Source organism: Epinephelus fuscoguttatus, linkage group LG12 (genome assembly GCF_011397635.1).
Source record: "Epinephelus fuscoguttatus linkage group LG12, E.fuscoguttatus.final_Chr_v1".
Classification (NCBI taxonomy): Eukaryota; Metazoa; Chordata; class Actinopteri; order Perciformes; family Serranidae; genus Epinephelus; species Epinephelus fuscoguttatus.
This window is the reverse complement of record NC_064763.1, coordinates 11,001,031-11,023,702: the sequence shown is the minus strand read 5'-3', so window position 1 is coordinate 11,023,702 and position 22,672 is coordinate 11,001,031. Positions and strand designations below refer to the sequence as shown.

The window sequence follows — 22,672 nt, the reverse complement described above, 5'->3', positions numbered from 1 at the left end:
ACCACTAAAGAAACTCACAACAATCAGTGACAGAATCTGAGAAGGTCATGTCAGTGGAGTAATAAAACAATACAGACTGTAAGAACATCTTTGTGTTCATGAAATTATATCAGGTCATGTGATTCTACCTGTTCTCAGCAGAGAGCTGTTGCTGTAGGCCACATACTTCTTCAGCCACTCAGGGAAAATCTGTGTGAGTTGGTATTCAATGCTTTGAATTACAGTTTTGTCAGATTGCCATCTCGTATTGATGTGGTAAGCCTGTGGTTTTGAAGCGACCCATGTCAGTGTCTTCAGGTCGAATGACATTAAGTCTTCTCCATCATAACCAAACTGATAAAAACCAGTAACCTCTCCAGTCTCGTCATCCCAATCACAACCAGCATTCGTCTGGAGAATGTGGACACCTGAGAGACAGAGACAGACTCTGCAGTTAGCAATGATGCACTGATGATGCATAGCTCCAGTGGAAAGATGATCTCAGAAATACTCTGCACTGTGTGATGCATAGCTATTCTCCCTGTCTTGTGGTGTGCTCATGATTCAAGTGCGGATAATCCACTTTTTCTTTATATGAGTGATGAAAACTAAATTCTATTCCACGACAGCTGTAGTAATGTTCTGTAAATAACTGACAATGACAGTAAACCAAGTGGTTATTTCTTCTTGCAATCTGGTTACATTAAACTGTTTTATGTATAAAGCCACACCAGGGTTTAAGTTAAGATGCCGACCATGACCTATAATATCCCTGGTTGGAGTCCAGCTGGGAACCATATTGCTCTCCCTTATTGTCTGTCATCTTTTAACCACAGCTATCTCAACCTTCACCCTTGTGCAGGTTGGTATGACCAGCATGAAATAACTCCAAATAATTAATATGATATATATTTCAAATGAAATATCAAAACTGTACATAATTAGTCCTGTTTGACTGTTAACCTCCTGTGACCCTGCATCCTCATATGAGGAGATTACATTTGGAGTTTGCTGCACCATATAATTCATTTTGCTTAATGTAGACCTGTTGTCCTCATTTGTGGACACTTTTTTATACCATCTATAAGTAGCAAGAACTCACTTCACTAATCTATGTAAAACCAAGATGGCAGCCATCTCTGCCAAGTCACAGCCTACAGTCGATCCACACATAATTGGAAAAAGCACAAAAACTGATCAGATTTTAAGGTTGAAAAGTGTTTTTGCTTTTATAACAATTGTAGTTTGAAATGGCATAAACATTGTATGAATTTTAGCAATAGTAAAAAAGTTAAAATGCTGTTAATTAGCAAGTACTTTTTAAAGGACATTGGGTCTTTATTATTGTATTCAGTACGACTTGGCTTTTGCACAGCCATGTTCAGGCACTGGAAACAACAGTTTTGAGTAGTTTAAGACTTGATCAGTGTCCTCTAGTCTTAAGAGTTACAAAACATTGAACAAATGTTGCAGTGTTTGTAATTTTGTTTTTGCATTACAATATTCAGGCATTGAAATATACTACTTTATACTTTAATTGTGACTATTAAAAATAAACCCATCAATCCCTTAAAAGGACATATTTTTTTTCCACAACTACTTACTGCTCAGAGACAATGCTTTGTTTTAAAGAAAAATCTAATTGGGTCCTGCTGATCCAAAATAGCTAGAAGAAATAAAAAATGCATACTAAGGAAAAGCTTGTGTATCAGGAGGTTAAGTATTCTGCAGCAATACCAAAGGTTAGATGAAAAGTGGGGAGTGAGGATTCTTGAACTAACACCTGTACAGATGAACATGGGGTATTGATAGTTTCTTGAGGCTCTCTGGAGTGTCAGGATACAATAGGGCCAGGCAATATCGGAAAAAAATCAAATATCACAATATTTTGACCAAATACCTTGATATAAATATTGTGACGAGACTGTAGGGGTTGACAGCTGTTGCTTTCAGAAAATATATACACCACTAACAATATAACAACTAATTGGGTAAAGACAAATAATAGAATGTTAGAAGAGTGTGTTAAGTTCAGAAAGTTACATCACTTTATTGTAATGCAGCCTTTAAAACCAGAAGAAGACAACACATCCAAAATCGAAGACGATATCTACTCACATATCATGACATATATATATAACAATATAATTTCCAAACAGTCCTAACCAGTGAAAAACAGACTACCAAATATTTTACCTCCACTTTGGTTGAAGAGCTGTTTCAAATCATGTATCATGGTTTTGAAGAAGTTGGGGTAATACACATAACACTGTTGGGTATGCCACTCCAAGTGCTGAGGATCATCTTCAATGAGTTTTCTCATCCAGTCCTGTTTTGGTTCCACTTTCTTGTTGACACTGTCGCAGTAACCCGCCACAATGCCATCAACCACTGTGACACCGACAAAGTTGAAGTCTTGCACTTCAGAAGATGCAGTTAAGGCATACCTCAGGGTGTGTTTCACTGCAGGACAAACAAGGTTTATACACACATTATAAATATACACACACAGTGCTTAATTTGTAAAATTAGAAGTAGGGGAACACTTTGGGCCTCTGAGAGAGCAGTGTTCCCCCACTCCCAAAAGTGGGGGAACACTTTTTTAAGCGGCACCCAAGCCGCCTCACTGTGCATCTCTGAATGGAATGGTTGTGACATCTAGTGTTGTCACGGTACCAAAATTGGGACCCACTGTACGATACCAGTGACAGTATCATGGTTGTGAGTAGTATCACAATACCAAAGCAAAAATGAGGCAGATGTGCCTTTTGTCATTTATAAAAAGATAAATCATTTTTCTATAATATATTAATGATATTTTAATGGAATAAATTACTTATTGACTTATTCATACTTCAAAAACAGCATCAATAAGTGATTAACATGGGGGGATTGAAATAAAATAAATAAATAAAAATCAATCAGCCACCCTCCTCCCCTGACAAGTAAAGAACAGTCCCTTCATAAGTAAAGAACAGTCCCTTCATAAGTAAAGAACAATCCCTAAAGTGCGGTGAGGTTTGTGGACCGTTACCTGCACTAGCGGAACAAATCAGAGCCGGGTAGGGGGCGGGGCAAATGACCGGGCCCTTTAAACCCAAATAATAAAGCTCATGATAACATCATTTTACAACATACACATGCCCGCAACAGCGGGGCTTACAAGCTTCGGCACCACGGAGAGCGACTATGTCATTTTGAAGTCCATCAAATGGACATGAAGTATAACAAACCAAGAGAACAACAAAAACATTAGGCTACATGGTCACTAATAATAAAACAACACAAATTCAAAGCAGTTCAGCACCACGGATAGCGACTGCATCATTTTGACACCCACTTTAACTATTTCAACTCAGAGCCTGTATCAGTAGCTATAAAGTTTAGTAAAACTGGCACAGCGGCACACGTGTTCACAAACACAATTTCAATATGAAGTACTATAGGCCTACTCACCACTATTTGAAGGGCATACGATGAGCCTTGCACTCCGCGAACTCGTCCACGATGCTCTGTATGTCCATTTTCTTTGCTCTCTCATTCTCTCTGGACAACAAGGCAAATCCACTCAGTCTCTCCTGTCCCACTGTGCTCCTCAAGTGGTTTTTAATGAGTTTTAACTTGGAGAATGAGCACTCAGAGGTTGCAACGGTGACGGGAAGAGTCAAAAATAAAAGGAGGGCGGTGCAAACCTCACTGAATGTAGAAGTTACTGTTGGGTGGTTGACAAGGAGCATTTTTGCCAGATCCGCTACAGACTTTTGCTTTGTTATCTTGTCCCTGAAAGAGGTTCTAAAGCAAAGCAGCTGCCCAGAGAAGCTGGGGCAATGTCCCGACTGTAGTGCTCACTAAGCCGCCGGGCAGCTTGGTGTAACTCCTCTGCTCCTGCTTGCAGCAGTGTGTTGGGGTGAATTACCTCAAACATATTCACAGTTCCATTTAAGCTGGTGAATCTTTGGGACAGTTGCTGGATGATAATATCAAGACAGGCATTGAAAACGTTCACCCCAAAGTTGCTCTCTGCGTCAGTCAGAAAGTTCATCAAAGTGACGCTTAACTTTTCTGGCCCTGGCTGCTTCAAACTGTGTTTGACTTCCCCATTTTGTAGCTAGAGCAAGAGTGGCAGACTTAGCCTCATCAAATTGCTCCCTAAACTCCATCAAAACACTGATGGCGTTTTGCAGAAGAGTAGATGCTTTCAGAATATCCGCGTCCTTAGCTTGCGGTAACTGTGAGGCAGTGTTTATACACTCAAGAATCTTGGTTTGCATGTTGACCAAAAATATGAAAGAAAATTTGTTTATGGCATTCTTGAGTGCACTTGCTTCACTACGCTCCTCTTTTTTGTCTTTTTTTTTTTGTTTTTTTCGAAAGGGTTGCTTCCCTGTGCCTTCGGGTCGGGGAACAGGTCCTGACTGTTGTCTGTGCTTATGCGTTCAGAGTACCCGCCCTTTTTGGAGTCCCTGGGACAGGTGCTGGACAGTGCCCCGACCGGGGACTCCATTGTTCTGCTGGGGGACTTCAACGCTCACGTGGGCAATGACAGTGGGACCTGGAGGGGCGTGACTGGGAGGAACGGCCTGCCCGTTCTGAATCTGAGTGGTGTTCAGTTATTGGACTTCTGTGCGGGTCGCAGTTGGGCCATAACTAACACCATGTTCAAACATAAGGATGTCCATCGGTGCACATGGCACCAGGACAGCCTAGATCGCAGGTCAATGATCGACTTTGTAGTCGTATCATTTGAACTGCGGCCATATGTTCTGGACACTCGGGTGAAGAGAGGAGCAGAGCTGTCAACTGATCACCACCTGGTGGTGAGTTGGATCAGATGGCGGGAGAAGACGCCGCGCAGACCTGGCAGGCCCAAACGAACAGTGAGGGTCTGCTGGGAACACCTGGCAGAAGAACCTGTCCAGATAATCTTCAACTCCCACCTCCGGGAGAGCTTCGACCGCGTCCCGAGGGCAGAGGGGGATATTGAGTCCGAATGGGCCTTGTTCCGCTCTGCCATTGTTGAGGCGGCGGTGGCGAGCTGTGGCCGCAAGGCCGCTGGGGCCTGTCGCGGCGGTAATCCCCGAACCCGCTGGTGGACACCAGAGGTGAGGGGAGCCGTCAGGCTGAAGAAGGAGGCCTACAGGGCATGGTTGGTCTGTGGGTCTCTGGAAGCAGCTGACGGGTACCGGCGGGCCAAGCGGAGTGCAGCGGCGGCAGTCGTGGAGGAAGACTATCGATCGGCTCCAAAGAGGTTCTGGCAAACCGTCCGGCGCCTCGGGGGGGGGAGGCGGCAACTTGCTCACACTGTTTACAGTGGGGACAGGGAGCTGCTGACGTCAAGTGGGGACATTGTCGGGCAGTGGAAGGAATACTTTGAGGAGGTTCTCAATCCCACCAACACGTATTCCAGTGAGGAAACAGAGACGGGGGTCTCGGGGGCGGGTCGTCCAATTTCTGGGGCAGAAGTTGCTGAGGTAGTGAAACAACTCCGAGGCGGCGGAGCCCTGGGGGTGGATGAGATTCGTCCTGGATATCTCAAGGCTCTGGATGTTGTAAGGCTGTCCTGGCTGACACGCCTCTGCAACATTGCGTGGACATTGGGGGCAGTGCCTCTGGAGTGGCAGACTGGGGTGGTGGTCCCCATTTTCAAGAAAGGGGACCAGAGGGTGTGTTCCAACTACAGGGGGATCACACTCCTCAGCCTACCCGGTAAGGTCTACTCCAGGGTGCTGGAGAAGAGCCTCCGGTCGATAGTTGAACCTCAGATTGAGGAGGAGCAATGTGGTTTTCGTTCCAGATGCGGAACTGTGGACCAGCTCTTTACCGTCGCCAGGGTGCTGGAGGGGGCATGGGAGTTTGCCCAACCAGTCCACATGTGTTTTGTGGATTTGGAGAAGGCTTACGACCGTGTCCCCAGGGGCATCCTGTGGGGGGTGCTCCGGGAGTATGGGGTTGGTGGCCCCTTGCTAAGGGCCATCCAGTCCCTGTACCGAAGGAGCATGAATCTGGTTCGCGTGGCTGGCAGTAAGTCGGACCTGTTCCCAGTGAGGGTTGGACTCCGCCAGGGCTGCCCTTTGTCACCGGTTCTGTTCATAACTTTTATGGACAGAATTTCTAGGTGCAGCCGAGTGGTGGAGGGTGTCAGGTTCAGTGACGGGAGGATCTCATCCCTGCTTTTTGCAGATGACGTGGTCCTCCTAGCTCCATCGAACAGTGACCTCCAGGTCTCGCTGGGACGGTTTGCAGCCGAGTGTGAAGCGGCTGGGATGAGAATCAGCACCTCCAAGTCTGAGGCCATGGTCCTCAGCCGGAAAAGGGTGGATTGCCCACTCCAGGTCGGGGGGGAGGTCCTTCCTCAGGTGGAGGAGTTTAAGTATCTCGGGATCTTGTTCACAAGTGAGGGTAGGATGGAGCGGGAGATTGAAAGGCGGATTGGTGCGGCGTCAGCAGTGATGCAGGCGCTTAACCGGTCCGAAATGAGTTTCCTCCGCAGGGTGAGGAGCTCAGACATCCGGGAGGGACTCGGAGTACCAGTTGAGGTGGTTCGGGCATCTGGTAAGGATGCCTTCCGGACGCCTCCCTTGGGAGGTGTTATGGGCTTGTCCAACCGGAAGGAGACCTCGGGGCCACCCCAGAACACGCTGGAGGGACTACATCACCCGGCTGGCCTGGGAATGCCTCGGGGTTCCTGCGGAAGAGCTGACGGAAGTGGCTGGGGAGAGGACTGTCTGGACTTCTTTGCTGAGGATGCTGCCCCCGCGACCTGGACCCGGATAAGCGGAGGACGACGAATACGAGTACGAGTACGAGTACGTTGAGAGCAAGGTTGAGGTTGAAGAGCAATGAACATAACGGGCAAGGGGCTCCCTCTCTGTTATTCTTGCCTGTACGCCTGAATACGCACCACTCATATTTGCGGCCCCATCATAGCCCTGTCCACAGCATTTTGACAGATCTATTCCATTTTTCTCTATAGCGCCCAGGATTTGGTTTTCAAGCTCTGAGGCTGATGAGCCCACAGTTACTTCAAAACCCAAAAACACTTCACTGATCTGTATATCTGTTGCAATGTCCATGTCATTCTTAACAACAGTTACGTAACGGTACACCTGGCTGAGCTGGTCTATCTTTGACACATCTTGCGTTGTGTCCATGATAATGGAATAAAACGGGGCTTCGTTTATTTCATTAATTATGTCAGCTTTCACACATTGAGACAGGATGTAAATAATCTCATCTTGAATCTGGTGACTTAGGTATTTCACTGACCCTTCTGGTTGGTTGATTAGCTCTTTCAAAACAGGGTCGTACCGAGCTAATAACTCGATTATTGACAAAAAGTTGCCAGCATTTCCCTGACCTAGAACTTCCCTGTGCCCCCTGAATGCCAGGTTGCATGAAGCCAGAGTAAGAGTGACATTTACAATGCGCTCCAGGACCTGTCTCCAAAACAAGGCTGCATTACGCACATTCCTCTCCATTTCAGCGTCTATTGTGCTGTTGAATTTCCACTGCTCGTAGACTATGCATGCACCAAGATGTATTTGCATGGATTCATGCTTCTCAACTTTGGTAGAAAGATGTTTCCAGTCTCTTATTCCGTTTACCCATGCATTGTTGTAATATGGGGCATTTCGGTTGGCAAAAAGCCAGCAAGGCTCACAGTAACAGCAGTCTAATTTGGGGGAATAGCACATCCAGCTGTGGGGAAGTTTCATCCCAACTTTAGTGGTAGAGGTGTAATAACTTTCCGAAAAACACAGATTGTTGTTATCAGTTGGAAATGGACCTTTGGGTCTGCATGGGCCCATCTTAAGGATATATCTTTTAATGTTGGCGTCCTGGATGTTTTCAGCAAAATTGGCCCGATCAGTTGGAAAACATTCCAGAGGAGGGTTTTCATCATCCGTGGTCTGCGTGTCACCTGTAGCGGGAGGAGACCTGCTGCTGCTTTCATTTCCAGTGTGCAGCGCGGGTGAGGAGGGGGGCTGCTGGTCAGGCACCAGGTCTGGCTCTACCCTGGAGCAGCTAGCAACTGCTGAGTCCCTGACATCACCGCTATACCGCCGAGAGAGAAAGAAGGGGATATAAGCTAGGCGGCTGGGCTACTACAATTTACAACCACCAACAGTTTACAACTAACTCACACATTGTGTATAGTGATCGTTAGAATTGCTACCTGTAATAAACCTGGCTCCCTGGCTGTGCTGGCAGTTTTGGCGGGCCTGAATCGCTGCCAACAAAAAAGTTGGGTTCATCTCCAGGATGATGAACAAAATATTTGTCCAATTTTTGTAACTTGGCTTTTCCTTGCTCTCTTTTTTCCTTTTCTTTTCGCTTTGCCGCTCCACTTTTATGCTTATATGAAGTGCCACTCATGTTAACTTAGTCCGTAAAAATGCTCCACCTAGTTTGCAATCTGCTGACAAGTGACTGATGACGTTGGTAAACGGTTGGTGACGAGTTTTACCCAAAATACACTTGGAGACAATATCGGCGATCCACTTGTAAATTTGCGCGTCATAAAGTGAGAGTGAAAATAAAGCCAGTCATACAGCACAACATTTTATTCAATATTTTACACCTACTACATCACTAAAGTCAGTCAGTCTTGTAAAGTTTTTAGCAACCATGACTCAATCCTGACTGGGGCAACCTATATAACCTCTGTATAAATCTGCATGATGGGTGATCTTAAACAGACTGTGCCCATACTCCGTGCTCCTCTGGGCACAAGTCATGGGAGGGCCCGCCTTCTCCAGCTCCCCTCAGCCGTGGTAGAGGCCAGGCTCCCTTAAGTCCCACCTCTTATCCGGGCCCGGGCTGGGGGCGTGCCGCCCTCCCAGCACCCCCTGAAGCCCCGCCCCTGGTTACCTGCCACAAAGAGAGAAATGTGAATGGCTCGTTTCTCCTCTGACATGCCACATACCTGTGTGCCGCCACGGCTCGGTTGTCCAGGTACTACTGGGCAGTCATGACGCCAGTGAAAGAGGAAATTAGGCTACTGGACCTGGAGTCGGACTTGTCTGTCGCCAGTAAGCCGTTATCTTGAGCCGAGGAGCCGCCATAGGCTATTTGACCACGGTATTCCTGTCTGTGACCCCCGTTCAACCCACAACCAGCAGGATTCGCCTTTCGTTTCTGCTGCTGGTTGAAATCTGTACTCGCACAGTGTCCTGAATGATTTATTTTGCTGGCACAAAACTATTTTTAGTCGCAAATGTGAGTAAAATGCTCGCATGTAGAGCTCTGTGGAAAACAAATCACTGCCAACAAGTAAAAAGAAATAAATAATAACTTTCACTGCTCAAAGATACTCACATGTCTGGAAAACAAACCACTACAACAGCATATTGAGTGCCAGGTGGCCAGCGTGCGCCATTATTGACCAGCGTGCGCCATTATTGAACGGCGCATGGACACTGACCCTCTTGCGATTGGACTTTGAACTTATCCCACAGTAGGCGAGGCACCGTAATACTATGGTACTCCACCCTGCAACACTAGTGACATCAGTCAATACTGTATGTAGTTTTTAGATGTGAAAAGTTCTAGACCCATGCAAATTAGTGCCGTAAAGACACTGCATGCCAAAAATCGACTGCCACCGTCAGGAGCGCGCATCAATACTTATTAGGTTTGCTAGGGGGCAGTGTTGGTCTGTTTAGGTTCTGTAAGTGAAGAGACTGTCTCTCCACAGTATTTAGGCTATGGAATATGTAACGGAGAGAGAACAGCGCAGATACGTCATTACAAATATATAAAGTAGGCACCTTCCCCTTTATTAAACATTGTTCAATAACACATAGGCACCAGTCATTGCCAAACACATCCGTGCATTCTGTCCACCTTTCTGTTACACCGTCAGTGCCTGTGTAGAAACCTGATGTTTTCATAGTCTAGCGGCGGCAGTAGCTCAGTCCATAGGGACTTGGGATGGGAACCGGAGGGTCGCCTGTTCAAGTCCCCGTCTGGACCAAAATATGGAGCGTGGACTGGTAGCTGGAGAGATGCCAGTTCACCACCTGGGCACTGCCGAGGTGCCCCTGAGCAAGGCACCGAACCCCCCAACCGCTCGGAGCGCCTGTCATGGGCAGCCCACTCTGACATCTCTCCACTTAGTGCATGTATAGGTCCAGTTTATGCATGTGTGTGTTCGGACCTGTGTGTAATTGACAAACAGAGTGAAAAAAAATTTAAATTCCTGTCAGGGGGATTAATAAAGTATAGAAAATTAAAAAAAAAAAAAAAAATTAAAGTCACCGTTACATGAAGCTTTGCCCATCTCATGACATAACTTGATAATATGCATAACGTGATATGTTCCAAACTCTCAACAATATGTTAAACCCATGCGAACTATAAACGTCACGCTACTGTTGTAACATTACCCAATTCAAGTTAATATTGTGGTGTAAGATATGCTCAGTGTGCATTAATCATGTCACTATTTGAGCGTTGTTGAATCACCAGCTTTTAGCAATATAATTAATTAATTTTTCTTCAGTCACAGATGCTGACATCTCTGCACTCATACGGGCACCTCTTCAGTGGGAAGCAGCCCTTCTTAGACTATTTCACCCAAACACTTTAGAATAAAGCCTCCCACATCTCTACCCTGCCCCCCCCCCTTTCCCCTTTCTGCTCTCTCTGTGAATTGAATAGTTTACTCATTTCTTCCATACGAACATCAGCAAACACAGAAAACCTGTCCATTTAGGCAGAAGATATACTATTAATTGCACCGGTGCACCTTCATCCCTATGTATGCTCTTGTTATTTGTTCTTTTCTTTTTTCCTGTGTTGTTATTGTCACTAATATAATGGAAAATCCAATAAACACAATTTAAAAAATAAATAAAATAAAAATAACTTCAAGGCACAATCATGTCAACATTTCAAGGTGTTTACTGAGTTTTGTGGTCGTTTTTAAACCATTGTAAGCTAATGACAAATGATGATTGATTGGCATATTAACACAGAAGTTTGTGTTTCAAGAAAAAGGGATATGACGTGGTTTTATTTAGATGATGTTTTTAATTTAACATGTTTGCAACTTAAGAATGATATGTACAGTAGTAGATTTGTAAGCCTAACATATTTGCCTCTCTTGCATACACTTGAACATTTGTCATAAATAATCACAATGATTCAGGAGGGTGAGTGTGAGCAACCATTTTCAGTGTTTCAGTTTTGTGACTGCCTATCTATCTTTTTTAATTCAATTCAGACGTTGGTAATTAAGTCATATTTTTCACTGTGCTGTCCACGTTTATATAGCCTCCATGAAGCAACATGGTAAGAAGGCACAGGGCGGAGTATCTGAGATGCACTTTTTGTAGTCCATCTGCGGTAAACTGTAGTTTCACCACGGTCGACCTACGTCACTGACATCCGCCGTCGCATGATGACGTAGCCCAGCGTAAGTGCGGTGGGATTCCCTCAGCTCCGCGGTTCACTTTTCCTAAGTCCTTATGAATTCTCCTACTCATCAATCCTTGACCTCGTGACGTCTCCCACCAAGGTCAAGGAATAGTGATTAGGAATAGACGATAGGAGGGACTTTCCGATCCTACAGACAACATTAACGATGCTATTGAGGTATTTCGCCACTACTCGCGTTAACGGAGGACCAAATTAAGGAAGCTGCTAAACTGGATTTAACGGCGATGCAGCTGGGCGCGCACGACGACGGAGACATTTAAACTGGCAATGCTCGCTTGTTTTCGGCACCCATGAGGCATTAGCCTCGCATCACAAGGCTCTTCACATAAAGTGAAGAGCCTGGTTTTTATTCACTCTGAATTTTGTCTGGATTCTGGTTCTGGTCTAGAGAGCGGATGCGGAATTCCAGAGATGGGGACTCAAGTCATTGTGACTTGGACTCGAGTCGACTCGAGTCACTGTTTTGATGACTTGTGACTTGACTTGACAAAAAATAAAAGACTTGACACTTGACTCGGACTTGGAAGTTAAAGACTCGGGACTTGACTTGAGACACGATGACTTGAATGACTTGGGTGTTATTTACATCATGTTTTCGGTTAGAATATAAAATTAATAAATTAATTTAAAAAATAATGTTGATTACCCGGTAAGAGCACAGGCTGAGAATGGCGTTGTCATGATTGGATTTCTAGCTAATATTATCTGATTAGTCGGTAATTAGCTAACGTTAGCTTGATACGATATGGGGGTGGGGGGGTGGGTCGGTTTGGTGGAACTTTTTTTTAAATTTATTTACTAACATTAACCCCAGAAAACGTGAGCGAACATTCCGACCGGTTCATCACAAGACCAGCTGTACGTTTTATGAACAAGCAACACAGGGTTAAATGAGCTAAATGGGTGATTTTGGCCGCTGCCTTGGTTAGTGTGTGTGTGTGTGTGTGTGTCTGTGTGTGTGTGTGTGCATGCACACATGGGGGTCGTCCCTGCAAAGTAAACATTGCAGTGATGAAGTCAATGTTTACTGACAGTTACTTATATCTTGTCTTTTCACTTTATTAAGATCAGATTCTGCAGGTAAAATTACAATAATAATGTGACTTGACTTGGACTTGACTTGACCTATTACAGGACCTGACTTGACTTGACATAACCTGTGACTTGACTTGCCCAAGAAAAAATGACTTGAGACTTACTTGAGACTTGCACATGTGTGACTTGGTCCCATCTCTGCAGAATTCACCAAATTCACCAAAGTAAAAGTGTTCACCAAAGTAAAACTTTAAATTCTGGCACACCATCAATTTGGGGTGATGAGGGGTGTAAGAAAATCGATTAACTTAATGGCTTGGGGCTTTTCTTGTAAATTATATTCTTTAAATTAAAAGTTTCACGCATTTTTATTAGTTTGGTGCTTTTATTTTGACGGAAAGGCGCATCCATCGAATTCCGGATCCTGTCTCACTCGCCCTGGTTCCGTTTCCTTACCAAAACGGCCACTAACATAGACATATATACATAGATGCCGCATTGACTGCCGCTGCCTTTCAGAGCCAACGTCCTCGCCGGCCGCCATCTTGGATGGGTCTCGCTTCGCCTCCACAGTGCATTCACTTCTATTGAGGAAGGATCTGTATGCACAAGTAAAATAGAAATATGTATATATATATATATATATATATACCCCATAACACACACACACACACATATATATATATATATATATATATATATATATATATATATATGTGTGTGTGTGTGTGTTATGGGGTGCCGTTTGTAAAGTGTCTCACGCTGAAAATAACATTAACATTTTGCCACATTTAGCTTCAAACGATGTTTAAAAAAGTATTGTGATTTTTTTAACGTCACCTTTTACCACATTTACAGCAATATTTGTTAACTTAGAAATATATTAAATAGTTAAATCTAAATATTAAATGTGGCACCTAAATGTTAAATGTTAAATCTAAATGCTAAATCTAAATCTAAATGCTAAATGCTAAATCTAAATCTAAATATTAAATATAAATATAAATGTTAAATCTAAATGCTAAATATAAATATAAATATAAATGTTAAATCTAAATATTAAATCTAAATATAAATCTAAATGTTAAATCTAAATGTTTTGGGTGAAACTAAATATTTAGCTAATATGCAAATTCACACTGCCGGTCACCGGAAGTACCAAAATAAAAGCTCGAGATGGTCAGACTGTTTATAGAATCAAATAACGAATTAAAACCAACTTATCGGGGGAAATGGACACTTGAACATACATTAGCGTGATAATAACTACCTAAAATAACAAGAAACGTGTTCGGAGAAATTTTATTTGATGTGACATGAGACGGCCTTACTCTGAAGCGTCACGTGAAGCGACGTCCATTCCTGATGACGGCGGCACAACTGGCTCTGCTCTTATACAGTCTATGGATCTGCTGCATAACGGAGCCAGCATTTAGCGTACATCCCAAGTCCCATTATATTCGCTGATCAAAGCCGTAACCCCCTGCCCCCCGCCGTCATGACTTTGGTCACACAGTTTTGCATGTGTTACCATTGTTATTGAGACATTTGCCGAAGTTTGTGGCAATTACAGAACGGTCTGTAGCCCTGCCACTGTCACTGTGATGAGCATCATTATCATTATTATCATCATTATTATCACTATTATTAAATCCACTCGCCATCATTCAACAAGTCAGCTGCTGAGTGAATAAGACATCAGACCTGTCAGTCTACCTCAATCAATTCAATATATATATATTATATATAGCTCAATATACAATATATATATATACAGGGCTTTACAGCATATATACATATCTGTCCTTATATACAGCGGATATATATATATATATATATATATATACCCTTTATACAGGAAAAATAGAAACCTCAGGAAGAGCAACTGAGGAAGGATCCCTCTTCCAGGACGGACAGATATATATATATATATATATATATATAGATCAGCATGATATATATATATACAGTATATCCGTATATACACATATGAGACAGAGAGAGAGAGAGAGAGAGAGAGAGATATATATATATATATATATATATATACATATATATATATATATATATATATATGGCTATATATAATACATATACCTATGGGACGCATATACATATATATATATATATATATATATATGGCCACTGACACACACACAGACTAACAAGGCATGCATGGATACTAATGACGTCAGATTCTGGGTGAGTCGTTAATCTCTACTGATTGGTTAGGGAAAAATCAAATTCCCTCCCCCTTGTAAATCGCCTTCAATGGAGGCGATGTCAGACTCAGACTTAAGGTTCTGGGAGCTTCAGTCTGACACTCAGGCTAGCCTACAGTAGCAACTTGGACCTTAGTAAAAACGGCCACTACACATACAATCTTATGGACATGAGGTGAAACAAAATCACATGAGTGTCTTTAGGCAGGAGCAAAATGCAGAGCAAGTGGAAAGTTAAACATTTCAAATATGATCTTACCTGCTGATGAAAAGTGACAGAGACAGAGCAACAAAAATAACTTTTTCATCTTAACAGAGCTGGTTCAGCTGTTTGGTCTTCTGTCCAGTGCTGTTTCCTTCGTTACTTATCTGCATCAACTGAATTCTAGACTATACCAACGTTTGAGGGGATTTCCAGAGAGCAAAGAGTGAAAGAGAAAGTGTGGGATCACATGCTCACACCAGGGAGGGACTGAAGAAACTCATTAACATGACGGCTTTGTTTCAACCATGACAAGCATACAATGGAAATTAGTGATGTTGAAATTGCACCATATTATATTTTATGACCTTTATTTCAATCGGCCATTCATAATTTCTTTCCACTTAAAGAAAACATAGCCCCTGTAATGTGAACCTCTGAGGAGAAAAATATTGTGGAGTAGAGTGGACTGCAGAGTAATGTCAAGTCAAACTATAAATAGCACTAAAGTAAATGTTAGTGTGCGGTTCGAGTGCAGGTCATAAGGACTAAAGATAGAAAGATAAAGCGTCCCACATTTACTATACAGCATCTCAAATATGTTTCACAGAGCGGATCTGAATTTCTGTTTCAGGAGACAGAAACTCCTGTCAGTGTGTGCAGTGTGCGCATTTTGTAATGCATAGTTATGTCTGTGGGCTACAATTTGTAGTACAAAAATGTGTCTTTTTTTAAATGAATTGATAAAGTTGTTGCATTCAGTATGTTGCATCTCTTTAAATTAACATGCTGTGCTCAATACTGCCTCTACTGTAAATACTGTGTGTAGTCTGTCTGCTTACATGATTCATAAAGTAAGAACTGCTTCGAATAATCCTGCTGACATCACAGAATTTATTTGGGTCATCCAGAGAATGAGCTTTGAAGACTTGTTTTTAAAGTGTTTAGATGTTTGATAAAGTTCAGAAATATCTTAAAGATGGCTCCTGTACTCCAAATGATCTGACTGTATCAATTTGAAACATGTAGGCTACGCAATAACTCACCAATGTATACAAATTGCACAGAGGGTCAAGTGAAGTGCCTTTAAATCCTGGAGCATCAGTCAAGCATGAAATTTTCATTAAATTTTCATATATTGAATGAACATTTGGATGATGATGAGTATTGGTAAGAATCAGCCTGTCAGGCATGGTGTCACTTTTACACAGTGATCCTCGTGATTGACAAATGAAAGGCTCCTCTGGAATAATAAGGCTGTCCTTCTGTCAGATATTATGTAATCACCTCAGTTCATACAATGTTCACACTGCTGGCTGCCCATACACTTTAGGATTCATTTTAAAATTCTTTTATTTGCTTTTAAATCCCTCAGTGGTCTTGCCCCGCCTACTCTCTGAGCTGCTGCATTCACCTACCCGCTCACCCAGGTCAGCTGATCAGCTGCTCCTGACTGTGCCAAAAACTAAGTGCAAGCTCAGAGGGGACCGTGCTTTCGCTGTGGCAGCTCCTAAGATGTGGAACAATCTGCCTCTGCACATTAGACAGGCGTCTTCTCTGTCTATTTTTAAATCTCTTCTTAAAACCCATCTCTTCTCCCTGGCCTTTGACACCCTGTAAGATATTGATTTTATTTTGTTTTATTGTTTGTTTTATTTTATTGTTTGTTCTTATTGTATAGCTGCTATTTATTTTTAACAAATGTTTTATGCCTCTTAATTTATGTTACTTGTATTTTATGCCTTGTGCAAGCTGTTTTGTCTTTTATTTATTCTTCTGTACAGCACTTTGGTACTCTGTAGTTGTTTTAAAGTGCTTTACAAATAAAGATGGATTGGATTGCTAATGCCTTAAAGTATGCTAAAAGGCTGTAGATACACAAATAAGTTTAAACATTATTGCCCTTACAAATGTAACCAAAACAAATCTGTCTTCAGACTGAACTGATTCCTGATTCATTAATACCCATTTAGTGCACAGCTGCCCACGTACAGTTTCACATGGTGTGTGTTTGTGTTACAGGTCATAGGAAATTGCAGATTAAATAGTCAACTGAACCCATTAAGAAGAGCAATGTATTCAGACATTTTGTGAATTTGATAGCACGATTACTTTATTGAAAGTACAGTAGTACCATTGCCAATAGTGGGATAGTTAGTGGGCTAAAACTGTACATTAGTAGTTGAGGTAGCACGTTGAAGACAGTTAAAGTATTTATATGTTGTATTGACTTAAGTGGGGTGCACTGGTAGTCCACATGGGAAAGGTGCGGCTAGCCCTTGTTGCAGCAGCATACCATATGACTTAGTCATACCAAAAATTAGAAAAAAACCCCCAACATTCAGCCACAGGGGGAGCCACAGCGATCAGTTGCATTTTAGCCATTTTTAAGCATTTTTCTGTTGTTATAGCGCCATTCAGTTGCCAATTAGAGTTAAATTTCTCCAGTCACCTTGAGGCACACTGTTCTACATATCTACCAAGTTTAGTAAAAATCGATATGGCGTTTCTGCCTAGATAAGAAATTAGCTCTCTAGCGCCCCCATTTTGTTTGATGGGGTCAATAATGGAGGGGTCCCCTCAGATTGTGGTCATATACCTACAAAGTTGCATGGTGATCGGTGAAACCCTTGATGTTATATACCTTTGTGATGAGCCACGCCCTCCGCAATATTCATTGCCTTATGTTTGAAATTTATTTTGATAAGCCCCTTGAGATGCATCATCTTGTTTTAGATTGATTCATAAGTTTACTTTTTGTAATACATGATTTATGAAGTTTGAATGAGAGTTCAGGATCTAGCCACACACCTACATATTTGAAACTGTCAACTTGCAGTAGTGTGCCGTCATTAGTTAATTATACAGGATCTTACTTCAAGATTTCAGTTTTTGCCTGGTACCAAAAATCATGAAGATTGTTTTGTTGAGCACAAGCTTATGAAATGATAACTGTTAGCGGGGTGGTATGAACCCAAGAGCAGTACGTAGGACCACAGAATCAGTTCAATCACAGCTTCTTTTATTTTCAGTATACAGTCAGGTTCAGGGCAGACAGCAGAGAATAGTCTGACTAGAGCACAGTTCACTGAGTCTTTAAGATGGAGGGAGAGTGATCTCTCTGGTGAAAACTCAGTCTCTGAAAAAGCAGGCTGGATGAGGGCTCAGTTCAGAAGCCTGTGAGACACAGACATACCTGTATAGAGAACATACAGACAGACAAAAAGCAGAAAACTCACTTCAGACCGGAGATTGTGGCGGACATCCACCAGCCGGGCAGACAGAAACCAGGAGGACAAGGCAAAACTCGTGGTCAAGGACAGAAGGCTGAGGTGGTTTACTGGGGATCAGACAGAGCAGGTAGGTTGGGAACAAACAGGGTTGGAACTGTAGAGTCAGGCAGGAAAACACTGGAAAGTCTCGCATGACAAAGAACAATCTGGCAACTGGTGAGTGTGGGACTGAGGCTTTTATGCTGGCTTGATTGCTGGGGATGAGCTACAGGTGTGGGTGATCAGGAGAGCGAGAGCAGGTGTGGGTGATCAGGAGAGTGAGAGCAGTTGTGGCTGATTGGCAGGGAGAGACTGAGGTGCATTCAAGAGCAGAATGTGACAGATAACCACTCTTGTACCAAATCAAAATCAAATTGAAGAGAGGCTTGAATTTGTGATACATCAGGCTGGGATGAATATATGACGGTGTAATCGGCATAAAGTTGAACACGGCAGTTGGTCAGAGTAGATGGTAAATCATTTACAAAGACAGAGAACAAAAGCGGAAGCTCCGTTTTAGTAAGTTTTCCAACTTTTGCCAAGAGGGAACTTCAGATATTGGTCCCTAGATTATGTTCAGCGAGTTTCATGCAGATCGGTCAAACTTCCTAGGAAGAGATTGATTTTAAGTGTTTTTCAAAAAATCCAAAATGGTGGAAAATCTGTGTAACCGGAAGTTATGGGTTCTTGAGGCAAATTTGTTCCTCATGAGGAGAGGCATCTCTGTGCAAAGTTTCATGTCTCTACGACATACGGGGCATGAGATATGCCCATTTAAATTTTGCAATTTCAATCGGTTGCTATAGCGCCCCCCTTTGGCCAATTGATGTAATATTGCTTCATTCGCATCCTCGCCAAATTTCACATGGAGGTCAGTGAGGAGAAAAACGTGGAAAAGACAGACACAGAGACATACCCACAGATAGAATTTTCATTATTATATAGTAAGATATAGTAAGATAATATCAGTCAAAGATATGTGTAAAAAAAGAGTATTGAGTATTTTATACAGTTTGTGGTGCCAGCAGAGGGTGACAAGATGACTTTCTCTTTTCACTGCAAAAGAATCAAGGCAGGCTCCAAGAGCTCAAACAGGACCTCTGCTGTCCAAATGAAGTTATTACAAACCGTCCTCAGTCAGAAAGAGAGTCCTTTTTCCTGTACTGTATGGTCCAAAATATGTCTAGATAATTGGGACTGGAGCTGTTGCTCTTGGTTTGGGCCAGCCTCCCTTTGTTCCAAGTAAAGGACATCTTAATGCTAGCCACACTGGTATTTTAACATTGCACTAGTCTCCCAACAGTTCACTGTTTGGTGTCAGTGGACAGACATTTATTTTTGGGATCTGTCACCAAGACCTGCTGATGTTACTTTCAGTGTTTACATTACATTTAGAACCCACTGGGTATTTCACCGCATAAGGCAGTTTGCAGAATGAGGTTCAGTGGGTACTGAAAAAGCCTTTAGTGCCAAGCAAACTGATAAATATAGTCATTTAGATATGGTGCTATAGGGATGCTGCTGATAATGCAGTGCGCTGTAATTACCTCCCCTACAGTTTAGATACTGTAACGCTCTGTCTGCTCCTTGGTTTCTGAGATACCAAATGTAAATCTTTGAATTTATCTAGCAGCAGCATTAACATAACAGAGAAATACTGTCATTAGTTCATTGAAATAATACTTTTAAAATAAGTAAATAAAAGGCAAAAGAAAAAATAAAACATACACCTTTTAAAGGTCCAGTGTGTAGGATTTAAGAGGATACACTGGCAGAAACTGAGTATAATATTCATAACTATGTTTTCATTAGTTTATAACTTGTGTTGTTGTTACTTTACAGTGAGCTGTTTATATGTACACATGCAGAGGGTCCTCTTCAAAGAAATCCACCATGTTGTCTCTACAGTAGCCCAGAATGGACAAAATATACAGTGGCTGTATGTGTGCAGTTTGCGATGGTCACCATAGTTCCAGTGTAACTGTAAGGCTAATGACTTTGACACAGAAGATCTGTGGTTCCATTCCTGGTCAGGGCGGCATAACACATATCCTTAATGTAAATGACCTTAATTACGATGTTTGTTCAGTTTATTAATGCTTTCTTGTGACCTATGTTGATTTTGTCTCATTTTGTGAAATTATAAAATGGGTGCTTTTATTTTGAAGGTGCATTTATTTTGAAGGCAGAATGCGGTAGGAAGTAAGAGACGTGCACGACGGTAGATGTTTACAAGTGCTTCTTCCAGACGAACGAAAATGCCATGCTTTTGTTAATTAGCACCTGGTTGAAAAGGGCACAAGGTTTGTCGGTTTATATGTCATTTGTGTGCAACATTGAGTCACATTATAATGCCTTTTCTTAGAAGTTTTTTTTTCTTTTCAGAGTTTGTACTGAGTAACTGTTGGGGCTGTATGTGTAGGCTAGCTTAATTGGTATATTAGCCGCGACACAAAGAAATTCTGTTGTCATTGCTATTCCTTGGTTGAATTAAGCCTGCTACTAAGAGGAAATTTGTGTTTAAGTTTAAGATTAGTTTTGCAATAACTGCAGTAAATTTGAACATGGGAGAAAGCTCTGCAGTTTATGTGTAATTTGCACATTTTTGTATGATTTATGTTGTATTATTGCAGCACAGAGTGTGAATAAATATTTCAGGTTAGATATGCTTGCCTACATCATAGCACTCTATTGGAGATTGTCACTAATTGCTAAGTTAAAAAGGGTCATTTAATAGTTTTACTTGAATAGCAAAGTCAATTCATTTTCAGATTTAAGCTTTAAATTACAGTAAATGTATTTGAATTGTGGTTAAATATTATTGAATATTGTAAGGTTCAAAAGGATAGAAGAAAAGTAATATTTTTGTCGTTTTTTGTTTTCTTCCTCTTACGGTGTGTTCACAGCAATGTTTTGGAGCTACAAGTGTCATAAATAAAGATCTTGTGAACCATCAGTTGGAGAGTAAGACCATCATTCAACCGGGGATGCTACACTTAATACTGCTAGCCAACCTCAGGATGAGTGGAACCACAAACGCAAGAGTCATACTGGCTCAGATGTTGCCTGGGTCAACAAGGTCCAAGGTGTTGGGGAACCAGGGCAATCTGATGAGAAATGGGCTATTGAAACGAGACAGAGATGGACTAGAGCAGAGAATATGGAACTATTGGGATACTATTATACTAGTAATCCCTGTGAGAGGGGCTACACACAGAGGATGTGGGATACATGGAAGCTTTGAAACCCAACATCTAGCCTGACAAAGAAACAACTCCTAGTCCAGTGTTCCAACATCCACAAATGGCAACTGCTATTGCAGCTAGAGATTGATGAAGTACAACAAACATGCTATGGCAAGGGGGAGCCAGGACAAAAGGTCAAATCCGAGGTTGGGTACCAAGCCCCAACAAGTCCTTACAACACAGATTCCCTTTACGACAAGGCTGAATGACCTGAGATTGAAATGGACAAGCTGGAAACCCAGCACCCCTGAAGAATACCAAGGCTAAGTGACAAAGTACTCTCTGAAAGTCCGCTAGATGAAGTGAATTTCGTACAACATACTATCCCACTAGGTACATAACTGAGACCAATCAGCCAAGATCGAGGCAACACGGACAGAAGTTAGTCAACTCTCAGAGCTACAGAAAGGTGTGGGGCAACATCAAGAAGAAGGAACATGAGAAGCTCGCAAACTACCAAAGGCTGAGAGAGGAGCTAGAAAAGATATGGGAAGTAAAAGCAACAGTGGTGCCAGTGGTGATCGGCACACTGGGGCTGTGACCCACAAACTGGGAGAGTGGCTCCAGCAGATTCCAGGTACAACACCTCCTAAAGTCTCTGTCCAGTAGGGTGCGGTCCTAGGAACAGCTGAGATACTTTGCAGAACCCTCAAACTCCAAGGCCTCTGGTAGAGGACCCGAGCTTGAGGAAGACACACCATCACCTCCCATGGAGGTTCTTTCTTTTTAATTCAGTAAGACAATATTATTTTTTTATGGGCATCACAGTGATGCAGTAGTTAGCATTGTTGCCTCACAGCAAGAGGATCTTCTCATTCAACACCTCTGTGAGAGTACCAAATGCCCAGGTTATATTCATATTTCTGCAGCTATAGTCACAGATCAGATTGTGGACTAAAGGAGCCAAACTTCTGAGAAAAGTTTTTGAAAAAAGAGCCAAACTTTCTTGAAAAGCAAAACATCAGTACAAAAAAGAATAATATATCTCATTTTGTTATTCATTTGTGATTATCAATACACAATAAAATGCACCAAAACTTGGGTGAGCATTCCTATGAGCCCAATATTCATGTTAACTAATGTTTTGACCGGTCATTAGGCCCTGCAGTGTGTATTAGCTGCGCCCTCATAAATCCACTGAGCCCTCTGACATCTTTGTCTAACCCTGACCTAACATACCTTATAGCTGCCTTTAAATTACTCACTTGCCCAAGCAAAGAGCAGATACTCTACAGCTTGCCCCAGTCTCATATCTACATTGTATCTGCTCAGGAT

General features: G+C 42.4%; 2 protein-coding genes across 16 annotated transcripts in view; both read right to left on the bottom strand.

Annotated features, from left to right (window-relative positions):
• The window catches only part of LOC125898899 (major histocompatibility complex class I-related gene protein-like), a 45,869-nt gene that overhangs the window by 4,365 nt on the left and 18,832 nt on the right, over positions 1–22,672 (bottom strand). The gene's annotated exons all lie outside the window — the stretch shown is intronic.
• Positions 1–22,672, bottom strand: part of LOC125898897 (major histocompatibility complex class I-related gene protein-like) — a 43,324-nt gene that overhangs the window by 12,997 nt on the left and 7,655 nt on the right. For 3 of the 15 annotated variants that reach the window (XR_007450664.1, XM_049592935.1, XM_049592929.1), the window contains exons 1-3: positions 14,938–15,106; positions 2,176–2,442; positions 129–407 (exon numbers count right to left, since the gene is read on the bottom strand). The exons of 9 other annotated variants lie outside the window; for them this stretch is intronic. Coding sequence is in view for 5 of the 6 variants with exons in the window: in XM_049592935.1 (XP_049448892.1) it covers positions 129–407; positions 2,176–2,442; positions 14,938–14,986 (595 nt within the window). In the remaining variant the exon portion in view is untranslated. Of the gene's footprint in view, positions 1–128; positions 408–2,175; positions 2,443–14,937; positions 15,107–22,672 lie in introns of those variants that run through there. 3 more of the 15 variants (XM_049592928.1, XM_049592932.1, XM_049592930.1) reach the window with 2 other exon arrangements.